At 45.3% G+C, this 21,545-nt stretch overlaps 1 protein-coding gene across 2 annotated transcripts in view; it reads right to left on the bottom strand.

Annotated features, from left to right (window-relative positions):
- Window positions 1–21,545, bottom strand: part of enpp6 (ectonucleotide pyrophosphatase/phosphodiesterase 6) — a 47,397-nt gene that overhangs the window by 11,044 nt on the left and 14,808 nt on the right. For both annotated transcript variants that reach the window (XR_013498218.1, XM_078215098.1), the window contains exon 4: window positions 5,378–5,519. Coding sequence is in view for 1 of the 2 variants with exons in the window: in XM_078215098.1 (XP_078071224.1) it covers window positions 5,378–5,519 (142 nt within the window). In the remaining variant the exon portion in view is untranslated. The remainder of the gene's footprint in view (window positions 1–5,377; window positions 5,520–21,545) is intronic.

Below are 21,545 nucleotides of genomic sequence, written 5' to 3'. Positions count from 1 at the left end.
TGGTAGGACTAATTTAAATGTGGATTACAGGGTCAAAGGTAGGGTTCTGAAGACTGCGGAGGAACAGCGAGATCTTGGGGTCCGTATCCACAGATCTCTAAAGGTTGCCACTCAAGTGGATAGAGCTGTGAAGAAGGCCTATAGTGTGTTAGCTTTTATTAACAGGGGGTTGGAGTTTAAGAGCCGTGGGGTTATGCTGCAACTGTACAGGACCTTGGTGAGACCACATTTGGAATATTGTGTGCAGTTCTGGTCACCTCACTATAAGAAGGATGTGGAAGCGCTGGAAAGAATGCAGAGGAGATTTACCAAGATGCTGCCTGGTTTGGAGGGTAGGTCTTATGAGGAAAGGTTGAGGGAGCTAGGGCTGTTCTCTCTGGAGCGGAGGAGGCAGAGGGGAGACTTAATAGAGGTTTATAAAATGATGAAGGGGATAGATAGAGTGAACGTTCAAAGACTATTTCCTCGGGTGGATGGAGCTATTACAAGGGGGCATAACTATAGGGTTTGTGGTGGGAGATATAGGAAGGATATCAGAGGTAGGTTCTTTACGCAGAGAGTGGTTGGGGTGTGGAATGGACTGCCTGCAGTGACAGTGGAGTCAGACACTTTAGGAACATTTAAGCGGTTATTGGATAGGCACATGGAGCACACCAGGATGATAGGGAGTGGGATAGCTTGATCTTGGTTTCAGATAAAGCTCGGCACAACATCGTGGGCCGAAGGGCCTGTTCTGTGCTGTACTGTTCTATGTTCTATGTTCTATCTACAAGTATTAGAGTGAAAATTGTTGTGAACATTAGGATTTTGGCTCCTTTTCTCTATGCATTTCTGAAGTGCACCATCTCTAAGTCTCCCATCTCATTTGTGCTGGAGATGCTGCTGTGTATACTCAGAAAACCTATACTCAGAAGTGCAAACTGTGCCGCAGTTCACCGGCTTTATTCGTGACACACAACCGGCCAATCTAGAATTTCATTTGTCCTTGCAAGGCCACCTGAGAAAGTCTGGCTAGTGCCATTAAACATGCTGCAGTTGGCATGCGCCATGTCTTCTTCTAACTTCCAGAGTTAAAGCATACTAAAACCTCAAGGTGAGGGAGGCTTGGGGGAGTGGGGGGAGGGTTTGCTATTCAGCGGTAGTAGGGGGGTTGGGGACCACCACACTCCTTTCACCATGCATTCTTCAACATGGATATACACAGCTCTGATTCCCCTCATTCAACTGCAATACAAGCCAGCAGTGTAACTATGATGGGTGGCTCACATACTGCCCGAATAAAATACCCGCATCACTTCAAAGAGAAATTGGTTTGTTAAGACAGAGAGCCCTCAATGCCTTGGAATCCGCACATTCATTGCATCTTGCAAACTTTGTGACATTGCTCCTGATTCCCCACCCCCTTACCTTGAACTTGTGTCCCCTTGTAATTCTCATTTCTGCCCTGGGAAAAAAGCTTCCAACTGTTCACCTTATCTATGCCCCTCATAATTTTATAAACTTCGATCAGGTCGCCCCCTCAGTCTCCGTCTTTCCAGGGAGAACAATCCCACTTCATTCAACCTCTCCTCATAGCTAATATGCTGCATACCAGGCAACATCCTGTACTCTCTCCAAAGCCTCCACGTCTTTCTGGTAGTGTGGTGACCAGAATTGGACACAGTATTCCAAATGTGACCTAACCAATGTTTTATACAACTGTAACATTAATTGCCAACTGTCATACTCAATGCCCAGGCTGAAGAAGACAAGCATGCAATATGCTTTATTCTGTATTAAAAGCATATACCTTGGTCAATGGCATGATGGGATGTAGTCAAGTAAAAAGAACACATTCTTTGGAACAATACAGCTACTGAGTGCAGCTCTTATCAGTCCTAGCAACCCCAGACAGTTAATGAATAGACGTACAATTTCCCAATAAGAAGTTGCTAGGAGACTATAAGAAAAGCTAACCCATGCTAATGATGACACACACCCTGCTGGGGTGAGCAGAGAGGGCAGGCAAATGACTTCTGAAAATTATTTAACTGTAATACTGAAAGTGATGTACTTTCAGAGTAGTTTTGGATCGCCACTAAAACTGCTCTCCCTCACTCTGTTGAACCAGGCTGGCGAAATAAAGGAACGTCTTTAACTAGAATACTGTCGCCGCGAGTCTTTGTATTAGCTGTGCCATAATTAAGAAGGGAAATCCCTCACATGAAAGCCAGCTTAATGCTTTGTCTCTGAAGAAAAGTTCCAGAACATGGGAAGGCCACACCTTTATTTTATGGCCCCCTCCGCCTTCAAATATGCTGTTGGAGGGGCCATAAAATCCAGCGCTATGAAGGTGACGTCACAGGTGGAGAAGGTGGTGAAGAAGGCATATGGCATGCTCGCCTTTATAGGACGGGGCATAGAGTATAAAAGTTGGGGTCTGATGTTGCAGATGTATAGAACGTTGGTTCGGCCGCATTTGGAATACTGCGTCCAGTTCTGGTCGCCACACTACCAGAAGGACGTGGAGGCTTTGGAGAGAGTACAGAGGAGGTTTACCAGGATGTTGCCTGGTATGGAGGGGCTTAGTTATGAGGAGACATTGGGTAAACTGGGGTTGTTCTCCCTGGAAAGCCGGAGGATGAGGGGAGACTTAATAGAGGTGTATAAAATTATGAAAGGCATAGATAGGGTGAACGGTGGGAAGCTTTTCCCCAGGTCGGTGGTGACATTCACGGGGGGGGTCATAGGTTCAAGGTGAAGGGGGGGAGGTTTAACACAGATATCAGAAGGACATATTTTACACAGAGGGTGGTGGGGGCCTGGAATGCGCTGCCAGGCAAGGTGGTGGAGGCGGACACACTGGGAACGTTTAAGACTTATCTAGATAGCCACATGAACGGAGTGGGAATGGAGGGATACAAAAGAATGGTCTAGTTTGGACCAGGGAGCAGCACGGGCTTGGAGGGCCGAAGGGCCTGTCCCTGTGCTGTATTGTTCTTTGTTCTCACAAGTCCCAGAAAGGTGCAGCTAATAGATTGTAATCAGCTGTCCTGTAAACTATCTGTTAACTTTTAAAATGAAAAGGAGATGAGGGCAAAGATGACTAATTAGCATTTCCAACTATATGAAGGCTAATGTGTTTCACGTTCATAGAACATAGAACATAGAAAGCCACAGCACAAACAGGCCCTTCGGCCCACAAGTTGCGCTGATCATATCCCTACCTCTAGGCCTATCTATAGCCCTCAATCCCATTAAATCCCATGTACTCATCCAGAAGTCTCTTAAAAGACCCCAACGAGTTTGCCTCCACCACCACCGACGTCAGCCGATTCCACTCACCCACCACCCTCTGAGTGAAAAACTTACCCCTGACATCTCCTCTGTACCTACCCCCCAGAGTAAGTCATTTTTGAGATAAGATTACAGATTTCCCTACAAATCAGTGATTATCCATCGGGAAACCACTGGAAGCTGATTGCAACTCTGGACTGCTAGCTGCAAGGACTGCAATTCCATGGGAAACATAATGTGTAATAAGTATAAAAGGGGAATGTTCCTCTCTGTAGTTAAAAGTATAAGTTGCTCACAAATAGAAAACAGTGTTTAGTCAATGGTGCATTTAATCATTTGCTGCAGTAAGACTTGACATCTTGCCGTGTCATTCCTTCAGTTATTAAATGGAAGTTTAAATTTCTTTTTAAATGATATCATTCTCAATGGAAATCCTAACAATTTGCACAACAAAGCAGTTTACGCTGCACACAAAGGAATGACATCTTCAAACTGACAGCAGATTTCTTCTTGGAAAGCGGTGTAATTCCACCTTAAGGGGCCGACCTCGCATTGTTTCAACTCTGAACTGGCAGCAGTACAACTGAGAATGGTGCAAAACAAATTTTAAGCAGTTCCACTCCTGCTCTCCTCTGGCATTTAAAAGGTAATTCAATATCTAATTAGTGGCAACTCTGTGGTTAGTCATTAGATGTCGGTTAAACTCTTTTACCCTGAGCAACTAAAAGGAACAAAAGGCTTTTTTTTAGGTAGCATTTTTCAAGACCTCAAGGCATCCCGAAGCACTTTACAGCCAATTAAGAACTTGTGAAGTGCGGTCACTGTTGTGATGTAGGAAATAGGGTAGACAATATGTGCATAGCAAGCTCCCACTAACAGCAACATGATAATGACCAGATAACTAGTTTTTTGTGAAATTGATTGAAGGATAAATATTGGTCAGGACATTGGAGATGATTCCCCTGCCTCTTCTTTGAATCTGTGTATGGAGTCTTACTTTTTTTACATATTTGTTCATGGAATGTGGGCATCGCTAGCTGCGCCAACATTTATTGCCCATTCCTGAGGAGCAATTATGAGTCAACCTTGCTGTGGATCTGAAGTCATTTGTAGTCCAGACCAGGTAAGGCGACAGATTTCCTTCATTAGAGGACATTATTAGTGAACCAGATGGGTTTTTATGACAATTGATGATGGTTTCATGGTCATCCGCTTGAACAATGATCATAGAATTCTTACAGTGCAGAACAAGGCCATTCTGCCCATCCAGTCTTTACTGACAACATTCTCACCCAGGCCCTATCCTCGACACCCCACATATTTATCCCGCTAATCTCTCTAACCTACGCATCCCGGGACACTAAGAGGCGATTTAGCATGGCCGATCAACCTAACCTGCATGCACATCTTTAGACTGTGGGAGGAAACTGGAGCACCCGGAGGAAACCCACACAGACACGGGGAGGATGTGCAAACTCTGCACAGCCAATCAAACCCAGGTCCCTGGAGCTGAGGCTTCACTGTGCCGCCCCTGCTTAATTTCAGATTTTTATTGAATTCAAATTTCACCATCTGACATGGTGGGATTTGAACTCGGGTCCCCAGAGCGTTACCGTGAGTTTCTGGATTACCAGTCCAGCGACAATACCGCGACGCCACTCCCTCTCCTTGAACTGAGAGAACAGATGGGAGGCCTAGCACCTCCAAGAAAGCAGTACTCCTGCATTACAGCACCGGAGCGGCGGCCTGGATCTTTGTGCTCAGGTCTCTTGTGTGGGACTTGAAGCACAAACTACAGCCACAGATGCCGGAATTCTATCTGCTGAGCCATGGCTGACACAAGACGACATGCAAATCTCTGTTAAGTAAAGGAATGAGCTTAAACTGGGGGCGTGGGGAAGGTCATTTTGATTTTATGCAACAGCATAAAATGGGTAATTTGAAAGAACCATCGGCTTCAATGGAAATGAAATGGATCAGGAAGCAAAACAGGCCGCATTCCCCATTTTACATTATCGTACAAAAGGAAAAGAGTTGGTCTTGCCAGAAGTACAATTTTGTTGATGAAGCAGTCAGAATTGACAGTTGGCACTTCTCTGACCTGAATTCTCGCGTTCATTTTTCTTAAAGTGTCATCCAATGCTTTGGTGGCTTCCTTCCTTTGCTTTGACCAGGGGCCAAAATGATGACCTTCAACATCGTTTCGCTCATAGTACACTCCGGCCATCTCTGCTTTCCCCTGGCTAATCAGAAAACAAGATGGCAAATTAATGGCTAGTCATTAGATGTCGGTTAAACTTTTTTACCCTGAGCAACTAAAAGGAACAAAAGGCTTTTTTTAATCTTTAATAGATACAATCCAAGTCCCGTTCGTACATTTATGTCATTTTTGAGGACCGTTGCAACATTTCAAATGACTTATTATTTCAAGGATTGGTGGAATTGACGAACCCACACATAGATAGTTTAAAAACAATCTGTAAATTGCAATAATCAGGCCCATCAGGCAGATTCACAATGCATGGAGACAAGACACAGGATTGATGTAACCGAGACCCCTTTAGAATTCTGACACAACCAAATGCTGGAGGTCCATAAATGAATACGTCCAAGAGTTTTTTTTATGAATTTGGCACCACTCATTGAACTTGGGTCATTGAGATAACTTGCAATTTATCTTTTCATGATTTGGAATTATTAAATTCCTCAATTATTCATATCCTGACTACATGAGCCATAAAGTTCCTATTAACAGCCTCCTAGAGTGTCTAAATAGGTTACTTCACAGCAATTAGCAGACTGACATATGAAGAAAAATGATTTTTTTTTAAATGAATGTTTGGAATGAACCTCCTGATTGCACAGGGGAATAAAGCACCATTCCTAGGAATTTTAACCCTAAATCCCCTTGGGGCATCCTGCCCAATTCCTGCTGTTGCTCTTCATTCATAGGGATGCAGTATCCCTAAAGACTGCAGTGTCTTTAGTTATTCATTCATGGGATGTCGGCATCACTGGCTAGGTCAGCATTTATTGCCCAACCCTAATTGCCCTTGAGAAGAAGGTGGTGGTGAACTGCCTTCTTGAACCATCGCATTCCATGTGCTGTATGTACACCTACAGTGCTGTTAGGGAGGGAGTTCCAGGATTTTGACCCAGTGACAGTGGAGGGACAGCAGTGATATGGTTCCAAGTCAGGATGGTAGGGGGATCAAAGTGGAAATTGCAGATGATGCTGTTCCCATGCATCTGCTGCCCTTGTCCTTCTGAGTGGTGGAGGTTGTGGGTATGGAAGGTGCTGTCAAAGGAGCTTTGGTGAATTGTTACAGTACACCTTCTGGATGGTACACACTGCTGCCACTGTGAATCGGTTGTGGAGGGAGTGAATGTTGATGGTCGTGAATGGTTGCAAATCAATCTATCAATCAATATTATTCTGCACAGTTTCTGAAATAAGACAGGTACAGCTCTTAACCATTAGGGCAGCATGGTAGCACAGTGGTTAGCACCAGGGACCCAGGTTCAATTCCAGCATTGGATCACTGTCAGTGTGGAGTTTGTACATTCTCCCCGTGGGTGGGTTCCCACAGACTAAAGATGTGCAGCCATTTCCATAAAGTTGTAGAATGCTGAAAAATGGGAAAAATGTCAGGCAAATGGTGGCTATTTGCAGTGAATGAATGATTATCCCCATTATTCACCTGCACATAAGGAAATAATGAGCCCCACGAGAAAGTGTACAAAAATAGTCATTACTACAGCCAAAAGTGTTGTGTTATGAAGTCTTATGATGTAAGTCAATACTCATTAGCTTTGCCCAAGCAATCAGATTTTAAGGGCAAAGGCAAAATACTACAGATGCTGAAATCTGAAAGAACAGCATGGTGATACAGTGGTTGGCACTGCTGCCTCACAGCGCCAGGGACCCGGGTTCGATTCCTGGCTTGGATCACAGTCTGTGTGGAGTTTGCACATACTCCCCATGTCGGCATGGGTTTCCTCTGGGTGCTCCCGTTTCCTCCCACACTCCAAAGATGTGCAGGTTAAGTTGATTGGCCATGCTAAATTGACCCTTAGTGTCAGGAGGACTAGCAGGGTAAATACCTGGGATTATGGGGAGAGGGCCTGGGTGGGATTGTTGTTGGTGCAGGCTCAATGGGCCAAATGGCCTACTTCTGCACTGTAGTGGTTCTATGAAAAACAGAAAATGCTGGAAAATCTCAGCAGGTCTGACAGCATCTGTGGAGAGAGAATAGAGCCAACGTCTCAAGTCAGATTTAGCCTCCGTCAGAACTGGGCTTTTAAGGGTGTTCAGCAGGGTAATGGCCAATAGAACCTCTTTCGAAACAAAGCTAGTATTTAACATCTGGACACTGCTGTTGAGTAAACAGCTGGATGGTCATCTTCAAAGATTATACAGTGGAAAGTGACAAAGACATCAACAATCAAGCCATCATGGTGCACATTTTAAAGGGGCTTTCGTTCCACTAAAATAAGGGGGAGTTTGATCAGTTTGAACATGATAAGCATTAAGCACTTTTATCAGAAACAAGCTTTAGCAATCCAAATGGGCTCCCATGATATACAACAATCTCTCTTGAACCCTCATGCTAGGGCAGTGGTAACTCCAGCATCTTAATCAGTCATTTATTATTCACAGATGCACTTAGACAATGGCTCTGTTCTTAACACCCATACAAACACAGTTTTCATTGAGGATCGTTAGATAGTGATTAGGAGCACGAATCCTTAATTTTTCCACTCAATTGTCCAGAGAAACTCAGAAAAATATTTGTATTCCTGCCAACCTTTGTCCTTAGCCAACATAAATCTGAGAATATTTATTTATATGGAGTAATACCATAGTATGGGGTACAATTAACCAAGAGGCGATGGAAAATCTCCCAGAAAAAATCTAATTCAGAAATTCTACTGGCACAAATGGATGTGGTTATGACAGCAGCTTATAGATTGGGTAATTTATGATGAGGACTCACATTCTGGCTCCCGAACTTCTCTACCACCTACAAGGCACAATTCAGGAATTGTGATGGGACATTTGCCACGTGTCTGGAAGTGTAACTCCAGCAACAACACTTAAGAGGCTCAATATCATCCAGGAGAAACTGGCAGCTGATGCAACAGGAAAGTGCCTGAGACATCCACTCTGTCTCTCCATAAGGGCGGCACAGTAGCACAATGGTTAGCACTGCTGCTTCACAGCGCCAGGGACCCAGGTTCGATTTCCGGCTTGGGTCACGGTCTGTGTGGAGTTTGCACATTCTCCCCATGTCTGCGTGGATTTCCTCCGGATGCTCCAGTTTCCTCCCACGTTCTGAAAGACGTGCTGGTTAGGTGCATTGACCCGAACAGGCACCAGAGTGTGGCGACTAGGGGAATTTCACAGTAACTTCACTGCAGTGTTAATGTAAGCCTTACTTGTGTCTAATAAATAAACTTTCAACTTTAAAATGCTACCTGACTGGCTGAGTGTTTCTGGCACTTTCTGTTGTTATTCCAAAAATTCCAACATCTGCTACATTTTGCTTTTCTGAAGTTGAAGCTAAATCCCAAAGAAATTTGAGCTCTCTGAATTTAACATCAGCGCTGGTGTGAATGCGGAAGGTGTGTATATGTGAAATATAGCTCCATATCCCATCTTTTCTTGGAAAATAATCACTATTTCCACAGCTGTTTTAGATTGCTTTCAAACTAAATTCAATCTTACTTTTTTCAGCTGAGTTACCCAAGTCTCGAAGAATGTGCGTCCCAAACTAGGTCATCACACGACACTAAATTAATCATCTGCACAATGTACAGATGTTTCCAAGATGTTATGTAATTTCCCTGATGGCTCCTTCTCATTTCTATTTATGCCTTATAGTTACAACATCCGATATGCACAACATTGTTGGAATTCTACCGCCTCGTCAGCCACAGAATCGGAGCGGGCGAGGGACCGGCAACGGAAATGTCCATTGACCTTGGGCGGGAATTTCCAGGCTCGCTCGAGCAAGGCCGTAAAATCGCTTCCCACATCTTTTTTTACATGATAATAAAGACTTTTGTGAATTAACTGCTTTCATTGTGCAGTCGTTTTGGTAGTTTTAAGATATGCCCATCTCAGGGGGGGTGTCATGTGATGTAAGCGTTGCGTTTTGCTTGCTCTGGCACGACTCATCTTTTCATCCTGATGCGCGATCTGCGATTATTCGATCCTGATGTGCATCATCTTGGCTATGATCCTGGAAGATCCTGGCTAGGTTTTGACAAAGGGGAGCCAAGCTAAGTCAAGAAAATCCTTGTTTGGTCGAGACACTTGGAGACGCCTGGGGTGGGGCCCAGTTTGATTTCATTTGATTTGATTTATTATTGTCGTATGGATTGGGATATAGTGAAAAGTGTTGTTTCTTGTGCACTATACAGACAAAGCATACCATTCACAGAGTACATAGGGGAGAAGGAAAGGAGAGGGTGCAGAATATAGTGTTACAGTCATAGCTAGGGTGTAGAGAAAGATTAACTTAATACAAGGTAGGTCCATTCAAAAGTCTGATGGCAGCAATGAAGAAGCTATTCTTGAGTCAGGTTGGTATGTGATCTCAGACTTTTGTGTCTTTTTCAAAAAATGACGACATTTTTGATTTGATTTAATTTATTGTTGTCACATGTATTAGCATACAATGAAAAGTTTTGTTTCTTGCGTGCTATGCAGACAAAGCATACCATTCATAGAGAAGGAAATGAGAGAGTGCAGAATGTAGTGTTACAGTCATAACTAGGGTGTAGAGAAAGATCAACGTAATGCGAGGTAGGTCCATTCAAAAGTCTGATGGCAGCAGGGAAGAAGCTGTTCTTGAGTCGATTGGTACGTGACCTCAGACTTTTGTGTCTTTTTCCCAATGGAAGAAGGTAGAAGAGAGAATGTCCGGGGTGCATGGGGTCCTTGATTATGCTGGCTGCTTTTCCAAGGCAGCAGGAAATGTAGACAGTCTATGGATGGAAGGCTGGTTTGCGTGATGAACTGGGCTTCATTCACGACCCTTTGTAGTTTCTTGCGGTCTTGGTCAGAGAGCATGGCAGAGGGGTAGAGGTTTTGGTGTAACTCTGGATGGATTCTGGATGCTGCTTAATGTTCTTATCATTAGCTTTGGCCTTTCCATGCTCTGCGGATGGTGTCTAGAAAGAATCATAGAAACCCTACAGTGCAGAAGGAGGCCATTCAGCCCATCGAGTCTACACTGACAACAATCCCACCCAGGCCCTATCCCCACTTAGTTACCCTGTTAATCCCTCTAACCTATCACATCCTGCGACACTAAGGGTTAATTTAGCATGTCCAATCAACCTAACCCGCATATCTTTAGAGTGTGGGAGGAAACCAGAGCACCCGGAGGAAACCCACACAAACACAGGGAGAACATGCAGACTCTACACAGGCAGTGACCCAAGTCGGGAATCAAACCCAGGTCCCTGAAGCTGTGAGGCAGCAGTGCTAATCACCTTGCCGCCCCGAGGTCCATTCAAAAGTCTGATGGCAGCAGGGAAGAAGTTGTTCTTGAGTCGGTCGGCACGTGACCTCAGACTTTTGTATCTTTTTCCCAATAGAAGAAGGTGGAAGAGAGTATGTCCAGAGTGCGTGGGGTCCTGAGGTCACGTACCGACCGACTCAAGAACAGCCTCTTCCCTGCTGCCATCAGACTTTTGAATGGACCTACCTTGCAGCGTGTATTATCCTGCAGTTCATCATTAATCCTGAGCTCTGTTGCCTTGCGATTTTAATCCTGATTTTGCGATAGTGTCTTTTTTTCAGACAAGGGTGTATGATAGATAAGTACAGAGACGTTTGTCGCCTGTTATCCTGTTATACTGCGAACACCGGGATTGTATATTCCTTTCTATTTTTGACCACCGGTGTGCTCTGATGTTGGAATGATGGAGACCATGATTTAATTCTTTGTGTGTCTCCTTCCCTCCACTGGGGAGTATGCTGAATTGGTTCTGTGACATGATTGTGCAGTATTTACCTATCTGGTTTGTCTTTTTTTAAAGTGCTGTAATCCTTGCATTTACACTGGGGGAGTACAATTTTAGTCCCCTTCACTTTTTTATTCAGATAACATGAGTAGTGGGTAGGTGGCTTGTTATGGAGATGGTTGACATGGCCTTATGAGTCCTCCATTGTGGGTGAGGAAAGTCCCCATTAGAACTATTGGGGTCGTGTTTTTCTTTTGTATTTTGGTTATTACGGGACTAAGGAATCCTTGCTTGTTTCCTGAGAAAGTGCAGACAGATCACGAATCCTGGAAAAGATTAGGATTTTTTTTCATTTCCTCTGTGTTGGAGTGGGGCAATTATGTTTTGGTGCAGGCTCGGATGTAGCTGATCTTCACGTAGCACATTGTAAAGTTAAAGTTTAAAGTTTATTTATTAGTATCGCAAGTAGGCTTACATTAACATTGCAATGAAGTTACTGTGAAAATCCCCTAGTCGTCACACTCCAGCGCCTGTTCAGGTACATTGAGTGGGAATTTAGCTTGGCCAATGCACCTAACCAGCATGTTTTTCAGACTGTGAGAGGAAACCGAAACACCTGGAGGAAACCCATGCTGACACAGGGAGAACGTGCAGACTGCATACAGACAGTGACCCAAGCCAGAAATTGAACCCGGGTCCCTGGCGCTGTGAGGCAGCAGTGCTAACCACTGTGCCACCAATCTTCTATTTTGATTTGGCTTCTCAAGGAATGGCGATGGTTATTTGATTATTTGGCCAGTGGAATGTACAGTGGGCATGTTATCTGGTTGCTAGGCTTTCTCTGATGAGGAGTAATGGGTTGAATTTCACTGATAGTGGGGCTAGGTGGTGCTTTTGGGATACCTAGAGAGGGGGATAGTTGATGTGCAAGAGTGATGTGAGTATTCTTGCTTTGTTGGCCCTTATTGTAGGATGTTATAGAGCAGGTCAGGGCAGCAGTGGTTATGTTTATTTGGGTCAGAAGGAGGATATGTTAGATTGGAGGACGGGGTAGATCACTCTCCCCCAAGATATTGGACTGGCTTCTGGACTGCTCCTCTTCCTGATGTTTGTTTCCCCTGGGATTGTGGTGTCCTGTTGGTTGCAGGGCCCAAGTGTGAATCTAGGTTCAGCGTTGTGGAAGTCTTTCTTCAATTTTTTTCGGCGCAACTTGTGGGCCGAAGGGCCTGTTTGTGCTGTGGCTTTCTATGTTCTATGTTCTATGTTCTAATTGGAGATTAGGCTGGTTGGAGGAGTAGGTCGCCTCCTCCAAGTGATCTTTCATGGAGACTTCCAGTCTGCTCTCCCTCCAGGTTTGGGTTCCCCTTGTGTGCAGTGTCCTGTTCGTGGTAAGGCTGTGTTGCTCTGTCCATGGTATCGTTCTTGTGAAAGTGTGTGCTGAAAGACTACATCTGGCATTTATTGGGACAGTCCTGATGCTCCTCTCTTTTTGGTGCTTCCTCTCTTTATCCGGTAGGTGGGTCTTGGAAAAGGGCGGGATCTTCCTCCTCCTCCGGGAAACTCGCGGTGGACGTGCGCTGTCGGTGTGAGCATCAGATCTCGCCGGCGTAAATGGCAGCAAGATTTCAGCAATAGGCTCTGATTTGTCATAGTTTATCCTAATGGGTTTCCCTTATCTTGTCAGGAGGGTTGTATCTCTCCCCGAGATGCCCTGTTGATGGGTGCCTTGACAATCTTCTCCTTGTCAGTCGGGTTTCCTTGGAGGAAATTGGTTACAATTTTCCGGTGATGGGGAATGTGATCAGTGCCTCTGATTTGGGTGGAGAGGAGGGAGGTTGTGTAGTGCTGCGGGGGCCTGGGTGAGGTGCGAGAGTCCTTGGCTTATTGGTTCCTATACATGACAGCATACGCTGCTATGCTCTAGCCTGTAACAATGGCGCGGTACCCTGATGTATGCTCTTTCCTGGGTTATCCTTTCATTGCCTGGAGGTCCCGAGATGCTGAATTAGACTGTTGCATATTACCCCATCAGGGATCCTGTACAGCCTGTAGCCCTGTCTATGTTATCCTGTGGAGGAGGGTGTGCATCATGAGGCCATGGGTTCATGATTTTATCCCGTTACCCTGAGACTCCCCATTCTAACTGATATCCTTTCTTTATCTGTACAAGAAGAGACACCAATTGCAATGATGGATAATTGGAATCATTGGTTGTAGATTCACTGGTCTTTTTTGTGTTTTAATGTGGAATAATGATTGCTCTGCACCGTACTCAATTTTGGAGATTTGTTGCGTTTTTGAAAATGTAAAATGAACACTTTCAATAAAAGTATTATAAAAAAAATACCCGTCTCAGTTTTACAAAATTCAGGGTGCAAAGTGGAATTGCACAGGGTTTTGACTACCCCAAGATGGGGATCAAAGATCCACAAAATACTCCAGATGCGTCGAGAGTTATTGACCAATGCCCAAACCCACTCCCAGATCTCCGACTCAGTGCATCAGTCATCAGGGCATGCTCATGGAAGAGTAGTGAGGGCTTTCCAAAGAATCTATAACTGGGCATTGAGGGGGAAGGGGAGGCAGTCATGAAAATAGTTCAAAAACAAATGTGATGTGAACAGTTAGAGATAGTTTCATATTATGAGAAACATTGGAGCAGGGGTAGGCCATTCAGCCTGTTCCACCATTCAATATGACCATATAGAACATAGAACATAGAAAGCCACAGCACAAACAGGCCCTTCGGCCCACAAGTTGCGCCGATCACATCCCCACCTCTAGGCGAATCTATAGCCCTCAATCCCATTAAATCCCATGTACTCATCCAGAAGTCTCTTAAAAGACCCCAACGAGTTTGCCTCCACCACCACCGACGTCAGCCGATTCCACTCACCCACCACCCTCTGAGTGAAAAACTTACCCCTGACATCTCCTCTGTACCTACCCCCCAGCACCTTAAACCTGTGTCCTCTCGTAGCAACCATTTCAGCCCTTGGAAATAGCCTCTGAGAGTCTACCCTATCCAGACCTCTCAACATCTTGTAAACCTCTATCAGGTCACCTCTCATCCTTCGTCTCTCCAGGGAGAAGAGACCAAGCTCCCTCAACCTATCCTCATAAGGCATGCCCCCCAATCCAGGCAACATCCTTGTAAATCTCCTCTGCACCCTTTCAATGGCTTCAACATCTTTCCTGTAATGAGGTGACCAGAACTGCGCGCAGTACTCCAAGTGGGGTCTAACCAGGGTCCTATAAAGCTGCAGCATTATCTCCCGACTCCTAAACTCAATCCCTCGATTAATGAAGGCCAGTACGCCGTACGCCTTCTTGACCGCATCCTCCACCTGCGAGGCCGATTTAAGAGTCCTATGGACCCGGACCCCAAGGTCCTTCTGATCCTCTACACTGCTAAGAATGGTACCCTTCATATTATACTGCTGCTTCATCCCATTGGATCTGCCAAAATGGATGACCACACACTTATCCGGGTTGAAGTCCATCTGCCACTTCTCCGCCCAGTCTTGCATTCTATCTATGTCTCGCTGCAACTTCTGACATCCCTCCAAACTATCCACAACACCACCTACCTTGGTGTCGTCAGCAAACTTACCAACCCATCCCTCCACTTCCTCATCCAGGTCATTTATGAAAATGACAAACAGCAAGGGTCCCAGAACAGATCCCTGGGGCACTCCACTGGTCACTGACCTCCATGCAGAGAAAGACTCCTCCACAGCCACTCTCTGCCTTCTGCAGGCAAGCCAGTTCTGGATCCACAAGGCAACAGCCCCTTGGATCCCATGCCCTCTCACTTTCTCAAGAAGTCTTGCATGGGGGACCTTATCGAACGCCTTGCTGAAGTCCATATAGACCACATCCACCGCTCTTCCTTCGTCAATGTGTTTGGTCACATTTTCAAAGAACTCAACCAGGCTCGTAAGGCACGACCTGCCCTTGACAAAGCCGTGCTGACTACTTTTGATCATACTAAACTTCTCTAGATGATCATAAATCCTGTCTCTCAGGATCCTCTCCATCAACTTACCAACCACTGAGGTTAGACTCACCGGTCGGTAATTTCCCGGGCTGTCCCTGTTCCCTTTCTTGAATATAGGGACCACATCTGCAATCCTCCAATCCTCCGGAACCTCTCCCGTCTCCATCGACGATGCAAAGATCATCGCCAAAGGCTCCGCAATCTCCTCCCTCGCCTCCCACAGTAACCTGGGGTACATCCCATCCGGTCCCGGCGACTTACCAACCTTGATGCCATTCAATAGTTCCAACACATCTTCTTTCTTTATGTCCACATGCTCGATCCTTTCTGTCCACCGCAAACCAGCAGGCTGATTACCCATTCCATTACCCATTTTGCCTACACTATCCCCATATCCCTTTACATCATCTTTAGAAATCTATCAGTCTATACTTTAAAGTGAAGTTCCGTAACCCTCTGGGGTAGAGAATTGCAAAGACTCACAACCCTCTGAATAAAGAAAATCTCCTCATCTCGGTCCTAAGCTTCCCCCTTATTTTGAAATTGTGTCTCCTAGATCATTCTAGACTCCCCAACAAAGGAACCATCTTACTGCATCTACCTTGTCTAACCCTTCAAGTATTTTTTAGATTTCAATGAAATCACCTTCTTCTTCAAAACCCGAGAGAATACAGGCCCAGTTTGCCCAATATCCCTTCATAAGACACTCCCACCATCCCCGAAAGGTCTGGTGAACCTTTGCTGCATTCCCTCCGTGGCAATAATATCCTTCCTCGGTCAAGGGGACCAGAACTGAACACATTACTCCAGATGTGGTCTAACCAAGCTTTTATATAATTGATTCAAGTCTTTGTTTTTCCTGTACTCAAGCCCTCTTGCAATAAAGGCGAACATACCATTGGCCTTCCTCATTGTTTGCTGCACCTGCATGTTAGCCTTCAGTGACTTATTGAGTAGGACATTCAGGTCCCTTTGCAGATGAAAACTTTCTAATCTCTTACCATTTAAGAAATACTCTGCACATCTGTTCCTCTGACCAAAATGGATAACCTCGCATTTTTCCACATTATATTCCATCTGCCATGATCTCGACAACTCTGAAATTCTGTCCAAATCCTCATGGTGCTGCTTTGTATCTTCCTCACAACACACATTCCCACCTGGCTTTATGTCGTCTTCAAACTTGGAAATATAATATTTGGGCCCCACATACAAACCATTGGTATCTATCATGAACAGCTGGGGCCCAAGTATTGATTCTTGTGGTACCCAACTAGTCACGGTCTGCCGACCTGAGAATGACCCATTTATTCTTCTGCTCCATTTTCAGCCTGTTCACAATCCTTAATCCATGCCAGTATATTACCTTCTCTCTCAGGTGCTTTAATTTTGCTAAGTAACCTCCTGTGAGGTTATCAAAGGCCCTCTGAAAATCCAAGTGTACTATGTCCACCAACCCCCTTTCAATTCTGCTAGCAACCGCAATCAGTAAGGATAGGCAACAACACCTCCTCCACGATCATCCTCAACACCGATGCCCCACACGGCTGTGTCCTCAGCCCCCTACTATACTCCTTATACACTGATGGCTGTGTGGCCAAATTCCCTTCCAACTCGATTTTCAAGTTGGCTGATGACATCACCGTAGTGGGTCAGATCTCAAACAATGACGAGACACAGTACAGGAATGAGATAGAGAATCTGGTGAACTGGTGCAGCAACAATAATCTCTCCCTCAATGTCAACAAAGTGAAGGAGATTGTCATTGACTTCAGGAAACGTAAAGCAGAACATGCCCCCTGTCTACATCAAGGGGGACGAAGTAGAAATGGTCGAGAGCTTCATGTTTTTAGGTGTTCAGATCACCAACAACCTGTCCTGGTCCCCCCATGCCGACACTATAGTTACGAAAGCCCACCAATGCCTCTACTTCCTGAGGAGGCGAAGGAAATTTGGCATGTCCGCCACAACCCCCACCAACCTTTACAGATGCACCATAGAAAGCATTCTTTCTGGTTGTATCACAGCTTGGAATGGCTCCTGCTCTGCCCAAGACTGCAAGAAACTACAAAGAGTTGTGAACGTAGCTGAGTCCATCATGCAAACCAGCCTCCCATCCATTGACTCTGTCTACACTTCCCGCTGCCTCAGCAAAGCAGCCAGCATAATTAAGGACCACACACACCCCGGACATTCTCTCTTCCACCTTCTTCCATCAGGAAAAAGATACAAAAGTCTGAGGTCACATACCAACTGACTCAAGAACAGCTTCTTCCCTGCTGCCATCAAACTTTCAAATGGACCTACCTTGTATTAAGTTGATCTTTCTCTACACCCTAGCTATGACTGTAACACTACATTCTGCACTCTCTCCTTTCCTTCTCTATGAACGGTATGCTTTGCCTGTACAGCGTGCAAGAAACAATACTTTTCACTGTATACTAATACGTGACAATAATAAATCAAATCAAATCAAAATCTACATCCTTATAGAACTCCAACAGGTTCATCAAATATTTCCCACTCACAAGTCCATGCCCAATCAGATCATTATTATCCAAGTGTCCATTTAGTCAGATCCTTTATAATAGCTTCTAGCATTTTCCATACTACTGATGTAAGGCTAACAGGTCTATAGTTCAATATTTAACTCTAACCCTAATCCTAACAGGTCTGTAGTTTCTGCTTTCTCTCTCTCTCCCTTCTTAACATTTGCTCCCTCCCATCTGCAGGAACTGTTCCAGACTCGATAGAATTTTGGAAGATGATCACCAATGCACCAACTATCTCCATTGCTACCTCTATCAATACTAGATGTTATTAGAAAGGAGGTAGTATGTTTGGGGGTAAGTGCAGTATAAAGGATTAACAGAATGTATATGGTAATCAATGAGGTATATAATAATCATAGAATCTCTACAGTGATAAGGAGGCCATTTGGCCCATCTGCACCGACTCTCCAACAGAGCATCTTACCCAGGCCCACCCACTGCCCCATTCCCTTAACCTCATGCATTTACCCCTCTAATCCACACAACATACACATCTTGGGACACTAAGCGGCCATTTAGCATGGCCAATCCACCTAACCTGCACTCCTCTGGACTGTGGGAAGAAACTGAAGCACCCGGAGAAAACCCACACAGACAGGGAGAGAATGTGCAAACTCCACACAATCACCCAAAGCTGGAATTGAACCCGGGTCCCTGGAGCTGTGAGGCAGCAGTGCTGACCATTGTGCCACCGTGCCGCCCCACAATGCAGCATTGACATCGGGTAGTCATGTGCTAGTTACTCTAGGCAGCAGACATGTCACCCTGAGGGAAGATGTGCCCTCCCTGTAACCAGTGATGTACAGACTGTGACTGGCAGCATCACATGATATAGAAAATCATGGGAAAGGAATTCTTGCGCCAATGTGCCTTTGATAACATCTCAAATGCTATTGGCTAGAGCAGCCGTTGGAGTTCGTTCCTGAAGTGACTTGTGGAGTTTGCACATTCTCCCCGTGTCTGTGTGGGTTTCCTCCGGGTGCTCCGGTTTCCTCCCACAGTCCGAAAGACGTGCTGGCTAGGTGCATTGGCCATGCTAAATTCTCCCTCAGTGTACCCGGAGTGTGGCAACTGGGAGATTTTCACAGTAACTTCATTGCAGTGTGAATGTAAGCCTACTTGTGACTAATAAATAAACTTTAGATGGTATGAATGGTAGACATTGGGATATTTAACTGGAGGTTTTCATGCAGGATGTGGACAAGAGGCAGAGGGATTCTTTATTTACGGGGAGAATCCAGGAGATAAACCCTTGAGAAGACAACTTACCAGATCCCAGTCACTCACCTATCAACAACCTCTATCGATCACAACTCATACTTCACATTTATAACTTGCCGCACCCTCACGCACCCAGTGCTGCTGCAAGCCTCATAACCACACCTCGCAGTTTGTACACATTGGCAGCTACTTCACTGTGACATCATCTAAAAATATTGCACAGCACTCACTGACACACTTCCCTCTCACTTACAGGTCAATGTGACACAGGCAAAGGGAGCAGCACCTAACAAACAGGAGATAGGCATAGCCGCATATCTTTGCTGTTGCCTTTCAGCTAGCTCAGGTCATGCTGATGTGCAGCTCCATATAGGGCCTTGTAGGCCCAGAGCTGCTCAAGGTAACCTGCCAGGTCATCTGTCCAAAGATGTGCAGGTTAGGTTGATTGGCCATGCTAAATTGCCCTTTAGTGTCAGGGGAATTAGGAGGGTAAATATGTGAGGTTACGGGGATGGCATAAGAACATAAGAACATAAGAAATAGGAGCAGGAGTAGACCATCTAGCCCCTCGAGCCTGCCCCGCCATTCAATAAGATCATGGCTGATCTGAAGTGGATCAGTGCCACTTACCCGCCTGATCCCTATAACCCCTAATTCCCTTACCGATCAGGAATCCATCTATCCGTGATTTAAACATATTCAACGAGGTAGCCTCCACCACTTCAGTGGGCAGAGAATTCCAGAGATTCACCACCCTCTGAGAGAAGAAGTTCCTCCTCAATTCTGTCCTAAACAGACCCCCCTTTATTTTGAGGCTGTGCCCTCTAGTTCTAGTTTCCTTTCTAAGTGGAAAGAATCTCTCCATCTCTACCCTATCCAGCCCCTTCATTATCTTGTAGGTCTCTATAAGATCCCCCCTCAGCCTTCTAAATTCCAACGAATACAAACCCAATCTGCTCAGTCTCTCCTCATAATCAACACCCCTCATCTCTGGTATCAACCTGGTGAACCTTCTCTGCACTCCCTCCAAGGCCAATATATCCTTCCGCAAATAAGGGGACCAATACTGCACACAGTATTCCAGCTGCGACCTCACCAATGCCCTGTACAGATGCAGCAAGACATCTCTGCTTTTATATTCTATCCCCCTTGCGATATAGGCCAACATCCCATTTGCCTTCTTGATCACCTGTTGCACCTGCAGACTGGGTTTTTGTGTCTCATGCACAAGGACCCCCAGGTCCCTCTGCACAGCAGCATGTTGTAATTTCTTTCCATTTAGATAATAATCCAATTTGCTATTATTTCTTCCAAAGTGAATAACCTCGCATTTGTTAACGTTATACTCCATCTGCCAGATCCTCGCCCACTCACTCAGCCTGTCCAAATCTCTCTGCAGACCTTCTACGCCCTCCACACGATTCACTTTTCCACTTATCTTTGTGTCGTCTGCAAACTTTGTTATCCTACACTCAGTCCCCTCCTCCAGATCGTCTATATAAATGGTAAATAGTTGAGGCCCAAGTACCGATCCCTGCGGCACGCCACTAGTTACCATCCGCCAACCAGAAAAGCACCCATTTATTCCGACTCTCTGCTTCCTGTCAGATAGCCAATCCCCAATCCACGCTAACACCTTACCCCCAACTCCGTGTGACCCTATCTTTTGTGAGGCACCTTATCAAACGCCTTTTGGAAATCCAAAAACACCGCATCCACCGGTTCTCCTCCGTCTCTGTTGGGGTTGTTCTCGGTAGAGGCTTGATGGGCCGATTGGCCTCCTTCTGCACTGTAGATTCTATGATTCTATATCTGCAATATCCCCCAGTGAAAGGCAGCAGCATCCCTCCAGTCACACTGTAGCCACTAGGGTTAAGCTATGTAGCAGCACAAGGACACAAAGGACACATGAGAGTCAGATGCCAAGGGAATGGGCAGTGAAGGTTACTTGAGATGGTATGGAATACTGGATGGTTCAGTTAGTGCTTATTGCTTTTATTTCAGCCTTGTACCCCGGAGGAGAATGTGATGGTCAGTAACAGAGGGAAGGTTCGGTGACGGATTTCGTGTTGATGGCAATACGGACACCTGGCTCACAAAAAAAGGAATGAACTGCAGACTAAATATTCTTGGATACGAGGTGTTCAGGAAAGATAGGGAAGGAAGGAAAAGAGGAGTGGCAGTTTTGACAAAGAAAACTCTCACAGTGCTGGAGTGAGGGGATGTCTGAGAGGACAGAATCTATTCAGAGTGAAAGAACAATAGAGGTAACGTACTGAGTGTATTCTATAGATCTTCACTTAGCAAGGTGCTATAAAGTAATAAATTGTAGAGAGGAGCAAAACCTCTAGAATTTTTTTTAATTCATTCGTGGGACACGGGCGTCGCTGGCTGGCCAGCATTTATTGCCCATCCCTAATTGCCCGAGGTCAGTTGAAACTCAACCACATTGCTGTGGCTCTGGAGTCACATGTAGGCCAGACCAGGTAAGGACGGCAGATTTCCTTCCCTAAAAGACA

Source organism: Mustelus asterias, chromosome 6 (genome assembly GCF_964213995.1).
Source record: "Mustelus asterias chromosome 6, sMusAst1.hap1.1, whole genome shotgun sequence".
In the NCBI taxonomy this organism is placed as follows: domain Eukaryota; kingdom Metazoa; phylum Chordata; class Chondrichthyes; order Carcharhiniformes; family Triakidae; genus Mustelus; species Mustelus asterias.
The sequence above is the reverse complement of the archived record's forward strand: the minus strand, read 5'-3'. Positions and strand labels throughout refer to the sequence as shown.